Here is a 17,091-nt window from a genome sequence, read left to right on the forward strand (position 1 = left end):
ATTCAAAATTGTTCAAGAGTTGGGTGGAGTCCATGTACCTTAAGGATGACCAAAGTGAGGAATGTCTTCCTTAATTGCCTGCCGGAGAAGGGATAAAGAACCCAGGCTTGGCTACGCCTGGTCATTGAATACAAGAAAACTGTGGGGTGGCCAGGAATTGCTGTGGAACTGGCTGTTCTAGTTGGAAACAAAGAAGTTGTTGTAACAGAGCTGTATTGTTGGCAGAAAAACCACAGAGCTGGTCTTTTTAGCAGGAGGCATACCTCCCAAGGTATTGCTCCATTGTCTTGGTGTGCATTTGCTTTGGATTTTGATAGTGAACTGAACACAAGTGGGTCATCATTTGCAAAAGAAAATCCTCTACAAATTATCTACAAATAATAGGTGGAGCTTACATTCCAAAAAATTCACCTAGAAGGTAGTAACATTGGAAAAAAAAAAACAAACAAACAAATGCATTCAAGAAGGAAGTCAGTTTCACACATCCTAAGTTTTGCTTAGAAAGGTCCTTACTGTTAAGTGCTTCCATTACAACAAGCTAGAATGCAAACCCTACAGTATGGGATGACCTATATAGTCACAGTGCCTGGCATCTGAGACTAGTGACAGAAATAGAACTAAATGTTGTTAGGAACGGTCCTTAGTTTAGAGGCTGTAGCGTGGTGATGACTTGTGAAGAAGCCAAGGCCACACACAGCTTGGTGGGATCCAGTGGGACTGTGATGACCTGGGAGAGGAGGAGGAGGGGGCTCCTGAGCACATGTCTACAGCTGAAGGCAGGACAGTGCAGCTGCAGCATGGGGCTCGATGCTCACGCCGTGGGTACATGCTTTGTGAATACACAGGCGGGGCTGACATTCAGCGATGCCAGAGCTCAGCACCCCTCCGGGGGCTGGATTATCTAGTGATAGATTTGTTGGGACGCAGATTGACTTGTGAGCAAGTGAAAAGTCAGACATTAGGGCTTTTTGGCCAAATGTTTCCTCCCAGAGATGCGTTTGATTTCGAAACAAAGACAAGGGCTGCCCCCTAGGCAGTGGAGAAATGTTGGGTCAGTTAGAACTATCACTGCAAGCTACACTCCTCCTCTTCTCAGGATAAACTTCCGATGGCATGAGATTTTTTTTCTCCTACACTAGATAATTATCAGTTCCTTTGGGTTTAATCTTTTTCAACAAAAACTCCCATGTGAGGATGTTCTTGGCCCTGTGCTAAAGAACAGAGAGTCCAGAGTACATCACAATCTGATCTTCTAGAAGTGGCTACTCACTGATCTACCTCCTTGAATATCTTCACCCTGAAGAATCTCAAGAAACATCCAATTATCTCAACACCTGGAAGCCCACCTCTGCAACATAATGGCATTCTTCTTTCTACATGAATTTCCTCGGAGGAATTTGGGTTACCCTTGAGTGCCAGCTCACCATTGTAGAGCTTTGAGAAGCCTGCATGTGAAGAGCCCAGGCTGGTCACAATGAGGTACTTATAGAAGTCCAGGTTATTGGCTGTTTCCCAGATAGATGGTGATCATCTTCACCCAAAAGATCACAGGAGACATCCCATGAACACTGGAAGTCTGATAGGGAGTTGTAGAGTCTGGGAGGGCTTTACCAATAGCCTACAAGGATGTGCCCATTGCGTATTTGATAAAAAGGCCATGATTCATTACATTACTGGCATGGAAATGTGAGTCCAAGAGCTTCAGGGCTGTCCAGAGGCCAAGGAATCAGTAACCACAGGTATTCCTAGTGCATATGAGAGCACAGAAACTGGGAACCAGAGTTAGGGGCTTAGTTGTCATTTGGGGACAAATCATAGAGCTATAGATGAGAATGGGTAGACAAGCTGAGCTACCTCTGCTTACTCGGTGATCTGAGAAGTGGAGAGAGATCCTACAGCATGACTTCTAGTGAGAGGGTGACTCCTGTATTGCCCATACAAACACAGTTGGGCTATCTGTTTCTAGAGGCAGCTTGTGGGTCTCTAGCAAAAAAGGCCTGAAACAGGTCACTGAGTGTTGAATGACAAAAGAGATCTGAGGTCCAAGGAGAAGCTAAGAAGGAAAGAGAGGAGTACAGGTATCCAAGACAACGCCGGGAGTGCTGGATATTGGGGCGTGGTCTCATGTCTCTGAACACAGTGCTATTCCACCCATTTTTACTGATCCAATTGATTGGGCTAACCTGACAATGCAGTGTGATTTTTCACAGACAGCATATTTGGGGGACCGGATAGAACAGAGGTGCAATCATGCAGTAAACTAACCTGGGAAATCCCTGAAGGAGATTTTTCTCTGGCCTTCCTGTCTCTCCTGGAGGTGACATCCTCCTGTTATCTGCCTCCTTGGCACCATCCTGTTGCTTTTTACAGCACACCTGTTAGGGTTTTATCATAGGTCAAGTCTCGCTGTTACTCCAAAAGCTGCACCCAGGCAGATACTGTATCCCTAAGAGCATCACAATGCCAAGATGTAATAGCAGGTATTAAGTAATTAACAAAAAAATGCAGGAACGGATAAATGCCATCAAAATCATTACAACCTCAAAATTCCTCAAGAAGAGCAATTGTCTGTTCTGTAGTCTCAGATGATAATGTCCTTCCTCTTTTGACTGAATCTCCGTGCTCACCCGCCCCATTCTCTTCCTTTTGCTAGCTAACAGAGCTTCCAAGGAGAGGCTGAAAAACAGCTGTGGTAAAGCCATGGTTACTCAGAGTGCAGGTGGAAGGTAGTGTTTTAGTTAATTCAATGTTGTGGTCATTCATAGATGGGCATTTCAAAAATCTCACATAAAATGTCATTAAAGGGGCAGCTGTTTGAGCTAGTGGTTAAGACAGTGAGTATGATACCCATGTCCCCATCAGGGTACCTGGGTTCTGGCTGTTGGCTCAAATAATTGTGTTCCTGCCACCTGTGTGGGAGCTTGAGTTGACTTCCTGCTCCCAGTCACAGTGGGCATTTGAGCAGTGAACCAGCAGGAGCACACTCACACTCTTTCCTCTCTCTCTCTCTCTCATAAGTAAGTGAATAATTTTTAAATGAATGTATCTTAAAAAGACAAATTTATTTTGGTGCAAAAAATTCAATCTGTATATTTTTTCTTAACGTGCATTTGTCCATGAACTTATAAAGACATCTGATATTCTGAGTCTTCCTTTGGAAAATCTTTATGAGACGGATGTGTACACTTTCCTGTCTTGGAGGGTCATCACTGAAGCTTTCTTTGTTATTTGAGGAGAGCCCCATTCTATAACAAATGAAAACGTATTTCTCAAGCATCCACTCCGTGCATTGGGCCTTGGATGGATTTCTCTGAGGGCAGGCCCTGTACTTGGGCTGACTGACCTGAAGAACACAGTATGAGGGAGTGGTTGGGACTGAGGTTGGTGGTTTGAGCAATTAGTAATGTAGGACTTTAGATGTCTGTCTGATGTCCCGATGCAAGCCTGGGTTAATTGAAGGTTGCAACTGCTTTGATTTTCCCATACAGATGGTTCACCTTTTGGGGCACAATGTGTGCCCAATGACACTTTCTTCAAAGGTGTCCACACAGAGTAGAATCCAGCTTGCATATGCTGTACCCTGGCAGTACACAGGATTACTTGCATTGTGTTTTTCAGCTCTTAGTAAATACTGTTAAATATCAGTGTGAAGACAGGAAGAACAAAAGTGTGAGAGTTAGTTTATCAAATGAGTAGAATGTGGATACCAAAGTGGCAAAAATCAGGGCCAAGAGAACAGCCAGTGCCACGTGTGTACTGGGAGTAGAATGGCCTCAGGGTATGTGTTATAGTAGGCCAAGCTTTGCCCTGGGAGGCATCCTGCCCGAGGGCCCTGAGTTGATTGAAGGAAGAAAACAGAGTTGGGAGAAATTCGCCTAAATGTCCGGAAGTGAGCACTTCAAGCCAGAGAGAGAAAGCTCCTGGGACAGTGTGGTCAGTGCAGAGGAAACATCTACTCGTCTGCTCAGCATTCATGTCCGAGTCTTCACTATGTGCCTGCCTTTTCTCTAAGCCCTGGGGATGTGGCAGTGAACAAAGCAGACAACAAATATCTGCCCTTGTAGTGCTTACCTCCCAATGGCAAGAGAAAGGCAGTAGACAAAGAAATAGAATGCATAGCACACTGGACAGTACTGTGGGCCTGGCAAACCAGAGGAGGAATTAGAAGTACTAGGGAGGCCGGCGCCGTGGCTCAATAGGCTAATCCTCCACCTTGCGGCGCCGGCACACTGGGTTCTAGTCCCGGTCGGGGCGCCGGATTCTGTCCCGGTTGCCCCTCTTCTAGGCCAGCTCTCTGCTATGGCCAGGGAGTGCAGTGGAGGATGGCTCAAGTACTTGGGCCCTGTACCCCATGGGAGACCAGGATAAGTACCTGCCTCCTGCCATCAGATCAGCGCGGTGCGCTGGCTGCAGCGTGCCGGCCGCAGCGGCCATTGGAGGGTGAACCAACGGCAAAGGAAGACCTTTCTCTATCTGTCTCTCTCTCTCACTGTCCACTCTGCCTTTCAAATAAATAAATAAGTAAATAAATAAAAAGAAGTACTAGGGAGAAAGTGTGTGTTTAAATAAGGCAAGTGATGAGTTGCCTTAAATAAGGCAAGTGATGAGTTGTCCTTGAGTTCAGGTAGAAAAATAGGAACCAGATAGCATCTGTCTCCGTGGTGCATCAATGTAACAAGAGGTTGATACTTATCCATTATTATCTCACAGATTCTGTAATTTCAGCTATAATCTAACAAATCTGATCATTTAATAAATATGTTTCAACCGTACCTGTGTGACAAGCTTTGTCCAGTATGCAGGGAGAAAGAATGAGGAAACAAAAAGACTAAAGTTCTTGTCCTTACGAGTGTTATATTTGGGGAGAAGAAAGATAAAATAAAAATAACGATGTTATGATAAGTAATTACCTGGTATGTTAGGGGGTGATAATTAGTGAGAAAAAGTGAAGCCAGGTTAGGTGGGTTGAATGGGGTAGGCCTGGTCATGAAAGGTGATGTGGGAATAAGGTGGTGAAGGCAGTGAGAGAGAAAGCCTCATGGAAAATTAGGGAAATGGAGGTCACATGACATGAGAGGCATTTGATAGATGGGACCATGGAAGAACTGGATATAGCAGACTGTTGGCGTCTGGATTCCAGAAGGAGGTTAGAAGGCAGATCAGGAGGTATAGGTCCGTTGCAGTTATTGGCAATCGCAAATTCTAAAGCAAGGACTATGGGCAAGAGGGACTAAGTCCATATGGAAGACAACATATTGTAAAAGAGCATGAGGAGCAGAGCCATCTAGGATGGGAGAGACCATCTGTGTGCCTCATGAAGTCACCAGGGATTTAAACAGCAGGGGTGCTGGAGAGAGTGGCAACAGGTGCACACGCATCGTATCGTGGAAATGAGAAGGGCTCATGCGGGGCTCAGAAAATGCCTGTAATGAATCAGGGTCATGAGTGACCAGTGTGAGGGACAAGCGTCAAAAACAGGGAAAGCATGGCTGGGATGCAAGCGGATGCTTGGCAGGTGTCCATAAGGAGGACAGCTGTGCACCCCCAGGACCAGGGCTGTGAGGAGGGGGAGAGAAACATCACTCGTGAGACCAGCCCGAGCAAACCAAGTCCTCAGCAGGGAGCCAGGTTTCTGTTAGAACGAGATGAAAGGAGTGTTCAGAGCTGAGTCCAGGATACAGAGCCTTCTGGAAATGGCCTGGGAATTTCAAGGGGTGTAGGAGAAGGGTTCCTGGGTTGTCAAGGGTTAGGAGAAGGAGGGGATGTGCAGGGCCTTGAGATAGTTAGATGTGGAGTCATGGGCTTGTTGTAGGGACTGCTACCAACCAGGATGAGCGAGGCCAGGAGTACTGAAGCAGGGTTGTGGTGCTGAGCCACAGTGCAGGGAGCGGGGAGGGGAGGCTTAAGGACTTGCACCTGATTCGTGTGCAGGGGAGGGAAGACATGAGGAAGCCTGATTTAGTTCCGCTGTCATGGACTCCCTCCACCTCCAGCTAAGAAACAGATGAACTTTTCATTAGGTACATTGGGCTACCTTGACCCCAGATGATGGGGCTGATCGCCTGGGGAGGTTTATAGTACTTGGCAGAAGTCTCTGGAGGTGATAGAAAACAACAGTGCTTAGGGGGTAGAGAGGTTTAGAGAAGAGTTTCCAAACTCCCTAATGTTGCCTATTTCCATGAGGAATTTGCTTCTGGCTAGAAATGTCCACACATGTATAATATGTAAATGACACAACTGGTGAAATAAGCAACACACACACATGATTAACATACTAATAACTGGAGTTCTGCACCTCCTGTAAGGATGACCAAGCAAGTTCTGTCAAGATTACTAAGCGGAGAGATTGGCTGCTTCTGAAGGGACAGGAAGAGTTTGAAGGCAGAGATGTTGGATGCAGGAGACAAGGGTCTAAATGGACTCTGGAGGACTGGCAAGGTTGTCCAGGAGGCAATGCACAGGGCAGCTCTGCAGCCAGGGAGGAGGCGTACATCCTTGACCATGACCTAGGGCACGAGGGGCCAAGTGATGGCTGCAGAGTTAGGAAGGGCAGATTTGCTGGAACCTTATGCTATGGGATGAGTGCTTGTGTTTCTCTAAAACCCGCAGGTTGAAATCTAATCCCCAAGGTGTTGGTGCTGAGAGGTAGGGCCTTTGTAGGAGTGTCCTTAAGAAAGAGACTGGGGTGGGGCTGGTTTTCCCCTCTTGCCCCTCCACGGTGTGAGGAGAAGACTCTCACCAGACAGCAAATCTGTTGGCACTTTGATCTTGGATTTCTCTTCCTCCAGAATTTTGACAAGCTGTGTTGCTAATTGATTATTCAAGCTCTGGTACTGTTTGGAGGGATAGCGATGTGATCTCAATGTATCAGGAACTGAATATAGCAGCAGTGCCTCTAATCATGACTGTGAGAGATGTGTTGCAATAAAGAGAAGGACAAAGAACATGGGCCCCCACTAGGATGTAGCAGGTGGGAATGGGCAGAGAGGGAGTTGAATGCTGAAGGTTGTGAAGGAAAGAAAGTCTTGTTGGCTAACAGGTGGTTGGGAGTGTGGTAGAGGGAGGATACTTAGCCAGAATAACTAGGAAAATGATGTAATGCATAAATATGGGCCGATCAAGTCAGAAAAAAGTGTCATTTTCTATTTGAGACTCATAGATTTTGAACTTGGAGCAATGGAATGTGCCACAGACTTTGAAAATTCAAGTCAGAAACTCGGGTGAGAGTGTGGTACTGAGGAAGTGAATTGGTGGTCCCCAGAGAAGAGATGAGATGTAACCTGTTCATTCACATAACTGTCTGACATAAAGTAGTTTGCGAATGGGAGGAATGATAAAGTACTCACCCACTATTAAAAGGCAGAGGGCATCCACATCACTTAATGCTAGTTGCCAAATATTAGGAGGGGCCAGTGTTGTGGTGTTATCGGTTAATCAGCCGCCTGTGATGCCGGCATTCCATATGGGCTCCAGTTCTCGTACAGGATGCTCCACTTCCGATCCAGCTACCTGCTAATGTACTTGGGAAAAGAGCAGAAGATGATCCAAGTCCTTGGGCCCTGACAGCCATGTGGGAGACCTAGAAAACGCTCCTGACTTTGGCCTGGCCCAGATGGAAGATTCTCTCTCTCTCTCTCTCTCTCTCTTTCTCATTCACTCACTCTTCCTTTAAATAAAATAGATCATAAACACATACATAAATATAGTTAGAAAATTGCCATTCGTCTTTGAGTGAGTGATTCACTAGACAGGTAAAGGAAATGATCTTGACAGAGAACTCTTCTTCCTCCAGAAAGAGAACAAAGACAATTTGGAGTTGAAAAGAAGAAAAGTTATTTAGATTTTCTCAGTAACATTAAGGTAAGACTCACAGCTTAAGTGGAGGACTTGATAGATATTCTGTTTTAAAAAATTGTTGGTGCTGGTGTTGCGGTGTAGTGGGTAAAGCCACTGTCTGTGATGCTGGCATCCCTATGGACACTGGTTCATATCCTGGCTGCTCCCCTTCCTAATCCCAACTCCTTGCTAACTTGCCTGGGAAAGCAGGGGATGATGGTCCAAGTGTTTGGGCCCCTTCTGCCCACATGGGAAACACGGATGAAGCTCCTGGCTTGTGATCGCTCAACTGGGGAGTGAACCAGCAGATGGAAGATCTCTCTCTCTTTCTCTCTCTCTCTCTCTCTAGCTCTGGCTTTCAAATAAATCTTTAAAAAATTATTATTACTCTTTATTTCTTAGAGAGGGAGAGTGAGAGAGACACTCTCACTTACACTGGTTTGTTCTCCAATGGCTGGGGCTGACTTGAGCCAAAATTGGGAGCTGGGAACTCAGTCCAGGTCTCCCATGCTGGCACCAGGAAGCCAACCACTTGCGCCATCACTGCTGCCCCTCGGTGTACATGAGCAGAAAGTGGAGCCAGCAGCTGGAACCAGAAACTGGGAACCCTGACATGCTATGAGCATTTCCTAACTGGCATCTGAGCCACTAAGCTAAATGCCTATTCCAGCAGAAATTCTTGAAGGTTTAAGGAAAGAGAATAATGTACATGGAAAAAATATAATGGAAAATTAACAGGAGGTGAATCAAAGCATGTCTGAGAGGGAGGGGCGATGAGAAAGGAATTTTGGGGGGCAGATTCAATCCTTAGTAGATTCATGACAGTGTCCCATAAGGCAATGTCAGATGCTAAGGTTTAAGTTGTTGTTTGGACTGTGTCACCTGACTCTATCTGACCTGTTTTTGTGTTTTTTCAATTTCACATTTAAGAGTTCCAGGCCTGGTAGCCTATCTTCTGTCCCAAATGCTGGGTTCTCTTAAATTTGTCACTTTTTCTGCTTCTCTTCGGTATCTCAGGCTTAAGAACTCTGTTGGTTTCAGGATCCAGCATCCCCATAGCCTATGACAATGCTTGGCATCTGTCCCTGGCCCCAGGAATTCCTACTGTCTCTGTCCATGGTGGAGGCAGAGAGGCCTGGCGGGGGGATTTGGGTAAGGCAGCAAAACCTGAAGCCAGGAGAGGAAGACAGTGTAAAGTTTAGAAAAGTTTGGTGATGGTAACACAGGTAAGGAGAGGTGTGTTGAATAAGAGCTGTGCACTTTGAAGGAGTAGAGGAGATGATAAGCACTAGGAGGTGAGAGGGTGCTGTAAGCAGACAGTGAGAGTAAGGAGAGACATTAAGGCACTGATGGAAAATTTCTCCCCAGGAACTGTGGACCCTGAATAAAGGGGAGTGTAGATAAAGGGGAAACAGTAGCTGAACTATCTTGGGAATTATGGGGAGTATAGAACAACAATTGCATAGGACATTGCAGACTAATAATGGTATCAGTATTAGATCTCCTGAATTTGCTAGTTCTACCAAATTCTAGACCAGGAGATGAAACTGGACAAATAGTCATTGGAAAGTTTAAAGTAATTGAAGTATTGCAGAAGAATAAATATCTAAAACTTGTAAGATATAGTTGGGGTAAAATCTTTCGCTTGTAATTCAGAATTCCCTTGCCTCAGCCCCCAAATGGAATTAATTTTGGAAAAGTCATAAGCAATTTAGAATAATCTCTGGCATCAAAAATAGAAAATTACTTAGAGACTAAAATATAAAGTATATTATTAATGTGAAGATCAAACTACGTTAGTATAATTAGTGATAATAATAATAGTATTAATTGCAAAGATGCCCTCACATTGATATTGCTACCTGCTCTGCTGCTGCAGAGAGTTTGGAAGAAATGCCAAATAGACTATAAAAAGTAATTTTTGAATTTGCAAAGAGTTTTATCATCTCACTGAGCTCTGTCCATATGAAGGAGTACTAAAATAATTAACCTCTTACTCTGAATAGAAGAAGATATGAAAATAATTCAAGTACTATGTAAGGATAAACAGTTTTAACCACAAACTGATATTTAAGCTGAAAGACATGCACAGTGTATTAAGGGCTTACTCTCTGAAACCCATATGTTTTTCTGTATATTGGCCGCAAAGGACTATATTTTTTCATTATACACTGATTGTCCTTTACCTAACAAATAATACTTCAGCTGGGTCAATTTACGGTGCTACTTTTAAATAAATCTTTTGCTTAAATTTACTTTAACAAAGTTTCCATTTAAAGTGTCAATGGATGGATTTTACAGATGTATAGGCCTGGGGGTGGGGGGAACTGCTACAAAACCACAAAGGACTTATCCATCCCCCAAAGGCTTGCTCATGTCTCTTTGCTGACAGTGCAAGTTCAAGGAAAAAGACTGGAACAATAAAAGGCAGCAAGTGTTTAGCCTAGAAGTTACGATTTCTTGGAGTGCCTGGGTTCAGTTCTCAGCTCTGGCTTCTGATTCTGTCTTCTTTGTAGTGTACACCCCGTGAGACAGCAGTGATGGCTGCAGTAATTGAGTTCCTGATCTCCATGTGGGAGATCAGAATTGAGTTCCCATCTCCTGGGTTCAGCCCAAGCCCTTGCAGACGCTTAAGAGTGAACCAGCAGACAGGTCATCTATGTATCTGTCTACCTATGTACCTATCACCTGTCGTCTGCCTGTCTGTCTCTGTCTCTTTACCTCTCAAATGCAAAGAGAAAGAAGAGTGCATATTCATTTTACATTATGCACAACTGTTGTGTCTAATGTATGGGGATTTTGGTGGCCTTTTATAATACATCTTCCATAGTATGAAATGTATATTACAGTAATCCCATAAATTAACAGAATTGTACATGCCGTAAAGCAGATATTCTACCCCAGTCACTTGATTTTATGTACCATTCTACTCTTTAAAATGTTTCTGCTGCTCAGTGGGGAACACAGCCCCGCATGAGGGGACCATTTTCCCCCACCTCAGCAGCAAGGAAGTGTAGCCTCAGAGTTCATTTATGAAGCCAAGGTCAGTGCATTGGCAGGGGTAGGACAGGAACAAGTCGCCTTCTCTGTATCAGATTTGGCTTCCAGTGCAGAACTGGAAATCCACAAATGGAGACAGCAACAGCACACAACATTCCGTGTGCTTCTGCCTAATTAGCAGGCAGCTCAGAGCCATCCCTTGGCAAGAGGTTGGGGAAACACAGTTGTAAAAGGAGCATCCCACCCTGTGCTGAGCGAGCGCCAGCTCATTTGATTCATGTGCTCGGGGAGATGTTCAGGCTGGGACTTCCACACTAACGCTCAGCATTTCCGTGAGCACAGAAACAACAAAATGACTGCTCAGAAGGCTATAGAAGTCCTTAGGGAGGTCTTTGCACTGTGGGTAGGAAATCATCCTGCATAGGAGACTCTAAAGCCTCATCTTTAGAGTGGGAAAGTGTGATGATCTTAACAAGGGTGCGAGGAAAAGTAAGGATGCACTTTAGATTAAAGAACTATCTTCAGCTGCATGGAAACTACAGCTGAGTCCCCATTTAAGGACTAATAATAATAATAGTAATAATATCAAGGGATTGCAGGCGCACTTTGGAGTGCTGTCTTTATATTATTTCCTATCCTATCTCAAACAGTGTTTATGAGAAACAGTCTGCAGTCAGAACTGGGTTCATACTCAATCTCTGTACTTAACTACCTGTGTGATTTGGGGATGAGAATTTATTCTCTCTGAACTTTAGTTTGCTGTCTGCAAAATGAGCACAGTAGTGCTTTCCTCAGAGGGTTTTTTTTTTTTACAAAGTTTCAGTAAGCTAAATAATAGGAAGTGCTTGGTTGAGGGCCAAACATAGATACTTGTTTTAGTTGCCCTAATTTATTCTATTGTACAAAGATACTTTAAATTTTTGTGGGTCATGTGCATTATGAAAAAACTATGTCTGGATTTCAAAAAAATTATAGCAAACTGGTTATCTTTTCATTTCATTTTCCATAGACTTTTTGAAGTACACATGCCTATGGATTTGATTGGCAAGGACCACAGTCAAGTTTTTCATTTTTTTTTTTTTTTTTTATTTGAGAGGCAGAAGGAGAGTGAGGGAGGGTCATAGGTTTCCATCTGCAGGTCCATTTCCCAAATGCATGCAATGGCTACGGCTGGACCTGGGACAACTCCAGGAGCCAGGAACTCAGTCCAGGTCTCCCATATGAATGGCAGATGCCCAACTTGTCCCTCTCAGGCTACGCCTCAGTAGGAAGCTAGAATCAGGAGCCATAGCCAGGAGTCAAACTCAGGTTCTCCGATTTGGGCTGCAGGCGTCTTAATCGCTGCAGGGGTGGGGAACCTTTCTCCCTGCAATGGCCATTTGGATATTTATAACATTATCTGCAGGCCATACAAAATTATCAGCTTAAAAATTAGCCTGCTATGGACTTAATGAATTTCAAGTCCTGTCTGCAATTGTCTTGGCAAAGCCAAACCAGATGTTTTCATGGACTTGGACATTCCCCATCCCTGCTAGCTAAATGCCTGCCCCCATACTTTTCTGAGTTTTGAAATACAGTTACAGAAAAAAAAAATAAGTTTTAAGTGAACTAAAATTAAATTTGAGTTTTATTTATTTACTTGTTTTTTACTTAAAACTAAGTTCCCCAGAATTTAGAGGGTGGCTTTGCTGCTTTGATTAGGTACATACCTGGAATTTGACCTCAGCTTTCAAAGCTACACAGTGTAGGAAATGCATTCCTGCTACCTAGGCTATTACCTCCTGAGCCATGCCATGTGAAGTTTTGACATGAACAAGTGTGTGTGTGTGTGTGTGTGTGAGAGAGAGAGAGAGAGAGAGAGAGCGAGAGAGAGAGAGAGAGAGAAGTGGGAGAAAGGAAAGATGTATCTGCCAAGAGTCAGAAAAATAGGAAGAGGTCCTGGAACTCTCTCCACCGAGTATGTTAGGTTGAAAACATTATTTAGAGGAGCAGAGTGGAAGCCGGTGAATGCTTTGGCTTTTATAGCAAGGGAGTGTGCCTCGTGAACAGGACAGTTGGAATGTATGGAAAAGTTCCAGTGCAAACAAGACACAAAGCACATGACGAAGGCTGCTTTTCCAAGTCAGACAAATGCAGCTTTAACCAGCATTGGCCTCAGAGGGGGCCTCCGGAGCTCTCCTTGCATCTTGAGATGTTGATGCTTTTGGAGGTCCCAAGTCTGCAGTGGGGGCACTGGCAGTGGGAGAGACCACCAGGCTCTTCACCATCTCTATGTGAGCTCCTCTCACTGCCTCACAACCTCCCACCAGGTGAGCGTGAGAAGACAAACCGATGTGCTCAGGTGAGTGAGCAACTGTGACATTGAACTTGATCCCCTCCAGAAGCTACTCCTGTTGAGTGTTGGGTGGCCACCAAGCCCACCAGAGAAACGTCCTTGCAGAGAAAATAATACAGACTGCAAAGTCAGCTGCAAAGGACAAGTATTCTTTCGTCTGCCTCTCACATCAAATAGTACGTGTCCAGATGTACATAAGTTCCTAGTTCCAAGTCCACCTTTATGAAGAAAGAATCCTTCATCATTAACTCGTGGTTTGTTTCCTCATTCTCCTTTCTCATGTCTTGTAGCCTCTGCATGGGTTTCTTCATTTGCTGTTTTTATTTCTCATTCTACACTCCTAAAATACCTTGCATCTAGGGTGACCTTGCCCTTCAGTTGGCTTGAGGAGTTCCAGTTCACGTCTGTTGTACCAGTGTAATAAATAGTGTCCCTTTCAAGTTCAAAAGTATCCCAGTGTAGGTCTTAAATTAGTCTTCCAGTGTGTGTTTTGATTAGAGCTTTTCCTATGCAAAGCTGCTTGCAATGTGTATAAATGAATTACAAGGAAAAAAAAACCTATGATATAATCTCATTTGATCAGGTTTTAATACAAATGAGTGTCATTACCGGATTCACAGTGGTTTATTTTATAAATTCCATCTTAAACTACAGTTTTGATTTATGCCATCTTAGCCCACTTTGAACTCTGACTCATGTTGGGATTGTCCCAAAAGGAGGGCAGGGCACACTAATGGTATGCAACATTGCCCCAACATTTCTAAACCTGCCCAAGGTGCACAGAGGTTTTTTTTTTTTCCACCTTTTGCTCTCCAAAAATTCTTATAAAAGCACAAAATCCCATTTTCATTCCATCAATTGTTTACTATATAACAGGTTGAAATTTGTCCATAAAACATAAAGATTGCCTTAAAAAACTGGTTTATGAGAATCAAAAATATCAGTGCTATTTCCTAACACTGCTCAGTAAGGAATTACTCAATTTCAGAGGAGCATGGAACATTTGCGGAATTAAAATTTGGTTAAGATATGAGTGATGACAAAAAGTGAATTTAGTGAGTTCGCATCTGTTAAAAGTAGTGTTAGTATTTCTAACATTAATATAGGTATTACAATTCAGTATCATCATATATTCAGCATTCCGTAGGAAAAAGAAAACTTGATTTACTTTAAATTACCAGAACTACACAATATGTTAAAAATATTAATCAAATGTTAACATAGTGATGTCATTATAGGTATGTTTGTTTTCTCATTTGGAACAATAAGTTCCCTCAGATATGTATCATAAAGCAAGCATAACTATACTACCTTTTGGGAGCTGGCGCTGTGGTATAGCAGGTAAAGCCGCCACCTGCAATGCTGGCATCCCATATGGGTGCTCTTTCGAGTCCCAGCTGCTCCATCTCTGATCCAGCTGTCTGCTGTGGCCTGGTAAAGCAGTAGAAGACAGCCCAAGTCCTTGGGCCCCTGCACCCACATGGTAAGACCTAGAAGAAGCTCCTGGCTCCTGGCTTCGGATCAGCTCATCTCTAGCCATTGTGGTCATCTGAGGAGTGAACCAGTGGATGGAAGATCTTGAGATCTCTCTCTCTCTCTCTCCCCCCCTCTCCTCCCTTCTCTCTCTGTCTGTGTAACTCTTTCAAATAAATCTTTAAAAAAATTATACTACCTTTTGCAATAAATAGGTCTTGAACAGGAAGGGTTTTTAAAAAAAAAAAAAAAAGATTTATTTAGGCCAGCGCCGTGGCTCACTAGGCTAATCCTCCGCCTGCAGTACCGGCACACCGGGTTCTAGTCCCGGTCAGGGCGCCAGATTCTGTCCCGGTTGCTCCTCTTCCAGGCCAGCTCTCTGCTGTGGCCTGGGAGTGCAGTGGAGGATGGCCCAAGTGCTTGAGCCCTGCACCCACATGGGAGACCAGGAGAAGCACCTGGCTCCTGCCTTTGGATCAGCGTGGTGTGCCGGCCGCAGTGCACTGGCCGCAGCAGCCATTGGAGGGTGAACCAATGGAAAAAGGAAGACCTTTCTCTCTGTTTCTCTCTCTCACTGTCCACTCTGCCTGTCAAAAAAAAATTGTTTATTTATTTATTTGAAAGGCAGGGTTACAGAGAGGCAGAGGTAGAGGTGGAGAGAGAGAGATCCGCTAGTTCACGACCCAAATGGCCTCAACGGCCAGAGCTGCGAAGATCCAACCAGGAGCCTGGAGCTTCTTCAGATCTCCCATATGAGTGCAGGGGCCCAAAGACATAGGCCAACTTCTGCTGCTTTTCCAGGCACATTAGCAGGGAGCTAGATGGGAAGTGGAGCATCTGGGACTTGAACCGGCACCATAGCACCTACCCCAAGGGAAGATATTTTAAAATACATAAATATTTATTCTCTATAAAACCTCAGAATGTAAATTCTTTCTTTCTTTTTTCTTTTTATTTCTTTTTTTTTTTTTTTTTTTGACAGGCAGAGTGGACATTGAGAAAGAGAGACAGAGACAAAGGTCTTCCTTTGCCGTTGGTCCACCCTCCAATGGCTGCCGCAGCTGATCCAAAGGCAGGAGCCAGGTGCTTCTCCTGGTCTCCCATGGGGTGTGGGGCCCAAGGACTTGGCCATCCTCCACTGCACTCCTGGGCCATAGCAGAGAGCTGGCCTGGAAGAGGGGCAACCGGGACAGAATCTGGCACCCCAACAGGGAATAGAACCCGGTGTGCTGGCGCCACAAGGTGGAGGATTAGCCTATTGAGCTGCGGCACTAGCCAGGATGTAAATTTTCAAAATAGCTTCAACTTAGAATACCATTATTTACTACACATTTATTGAGTCATGCACCAAGTACAAGGCTCATGTAATGAAGATATTTAAAAAAAAAATAAGAAATAAAAAATTGGTTTTAAGTGTTTGTCCTACCAGGAACTGATAGTTTAGTAATCTTACACACACACACACAATACATCTCTTTAATGTGGATGCTATACTTGATGCATGTAATTTTATGTCTTTTTTCTTTGTATTACTTCAGTTTGTCATTTTAATTTATCTTTCAAAGCTCAGATGAATATTTACCAGTTAGGAATTGTGTTTATCTGCTAGTGAGATTGAAAAATATTAAGGTAAAATGTCTTCTGCCACCAGATGGAATTCTGAGAGTTAGCCCTGGACAGCTGCAGTGAGTTTATGCACTATTAGCCTTGGTTTCCACGAGACAAGTTCTCTCTGCTCTGAAATAGTGCTCAAGCTCTATATATCACATCCACGTTCCAGGCAGAAGCAAGCAAGCCAGGCAAAAGGCAAAACCCTGCCTTTTTGAGAAGCTTCAGATTAGCAGATTTGCAGGAAGCTCGGTAGGAAACAGAGCTGCCAGGACTTGAACCAGCACTCCTGTATGGGATACCGGCAACACAAGCAGCAGCCTAACCAGCTGCACCACAACACCAGCCCCCAAGCCACCAAATTTAAAGTGGACTTTGCTACTCACTCTAAAAATGTTCAGTTGAAATATGTATTTGTGACATAAAACTTATTTTAGGAACAGAAGTTTAGCAACAGCAGTCCTTCTTTTAAGTATATCTGTGTCTTTGTCTATTTCAACTGCAAAATTGTGTTCTATGTATTCTAGATATTAAATTAGACAAGTGGTAATGCTAATAATGATGTGGTTGTGTTACATACACATGTATACTTGAAGTCTAAGGATGAACCTAGGAGGAAAAGAGATGGAAGTAGCTGTGGTGATTCCCAGCAACCTTGTTTCCTTTCTTTCTTTTTTTTTTTTTAAATATTTATTTGTTTGTTTGTTTTTGTAAGGAATTAGCTTTGTACAGGTATCCACGTTTGTTTTAATTCGTATAATCAATGCAGTTAGGAAAGGGATGCTGCCTGAGAATTAAAAGTGTTTCTCACAGATCATTTTTCCGTGGAGTCCCAGGAA

General features: G+C 43.9%; 1 protein-coding gene across 4 annotated transcripts in view; it reads left to right on the forward strand.

Moving 5' to 3' along the window:
* The window catches only part of ITGB8 (integrin subunit beta 8), a 90,594-nt gene that overhangs the window by 14,255 nt on the left and 59,248 nt on the right, over window positions 1-17,091 (forward strand). The window contains exon 1 of one of the 4 annotated variants that reach the window (XM_017344297.4): window positions 12,966-13,177. Within the exon in view, the coding sequence (XP_017199786.4) occupies window positions 13,168-13,177 (10 nt within the window). The 5' untranslated portion in view covers window positions 12,966-13,167. 4 annotated transcript variants of the gene reach the window in all.

This window comes from Oryctolagus cuniculus, chromosome 16 (genome assembly GCF_051225735.1).
Source record: "Oryctolagus cuniculus isolate XC-2025 breed Fujian yellow rabbit chromosome 16, ASM5122573v1, whole genome shotgun sequence".
Lineage (NCBI taxonomy): Eukaryota > Metazoa > Chordata > Mammalia > Lagomorpha > Leporidae > Oryctolagus > Oryctolagus cuniculus.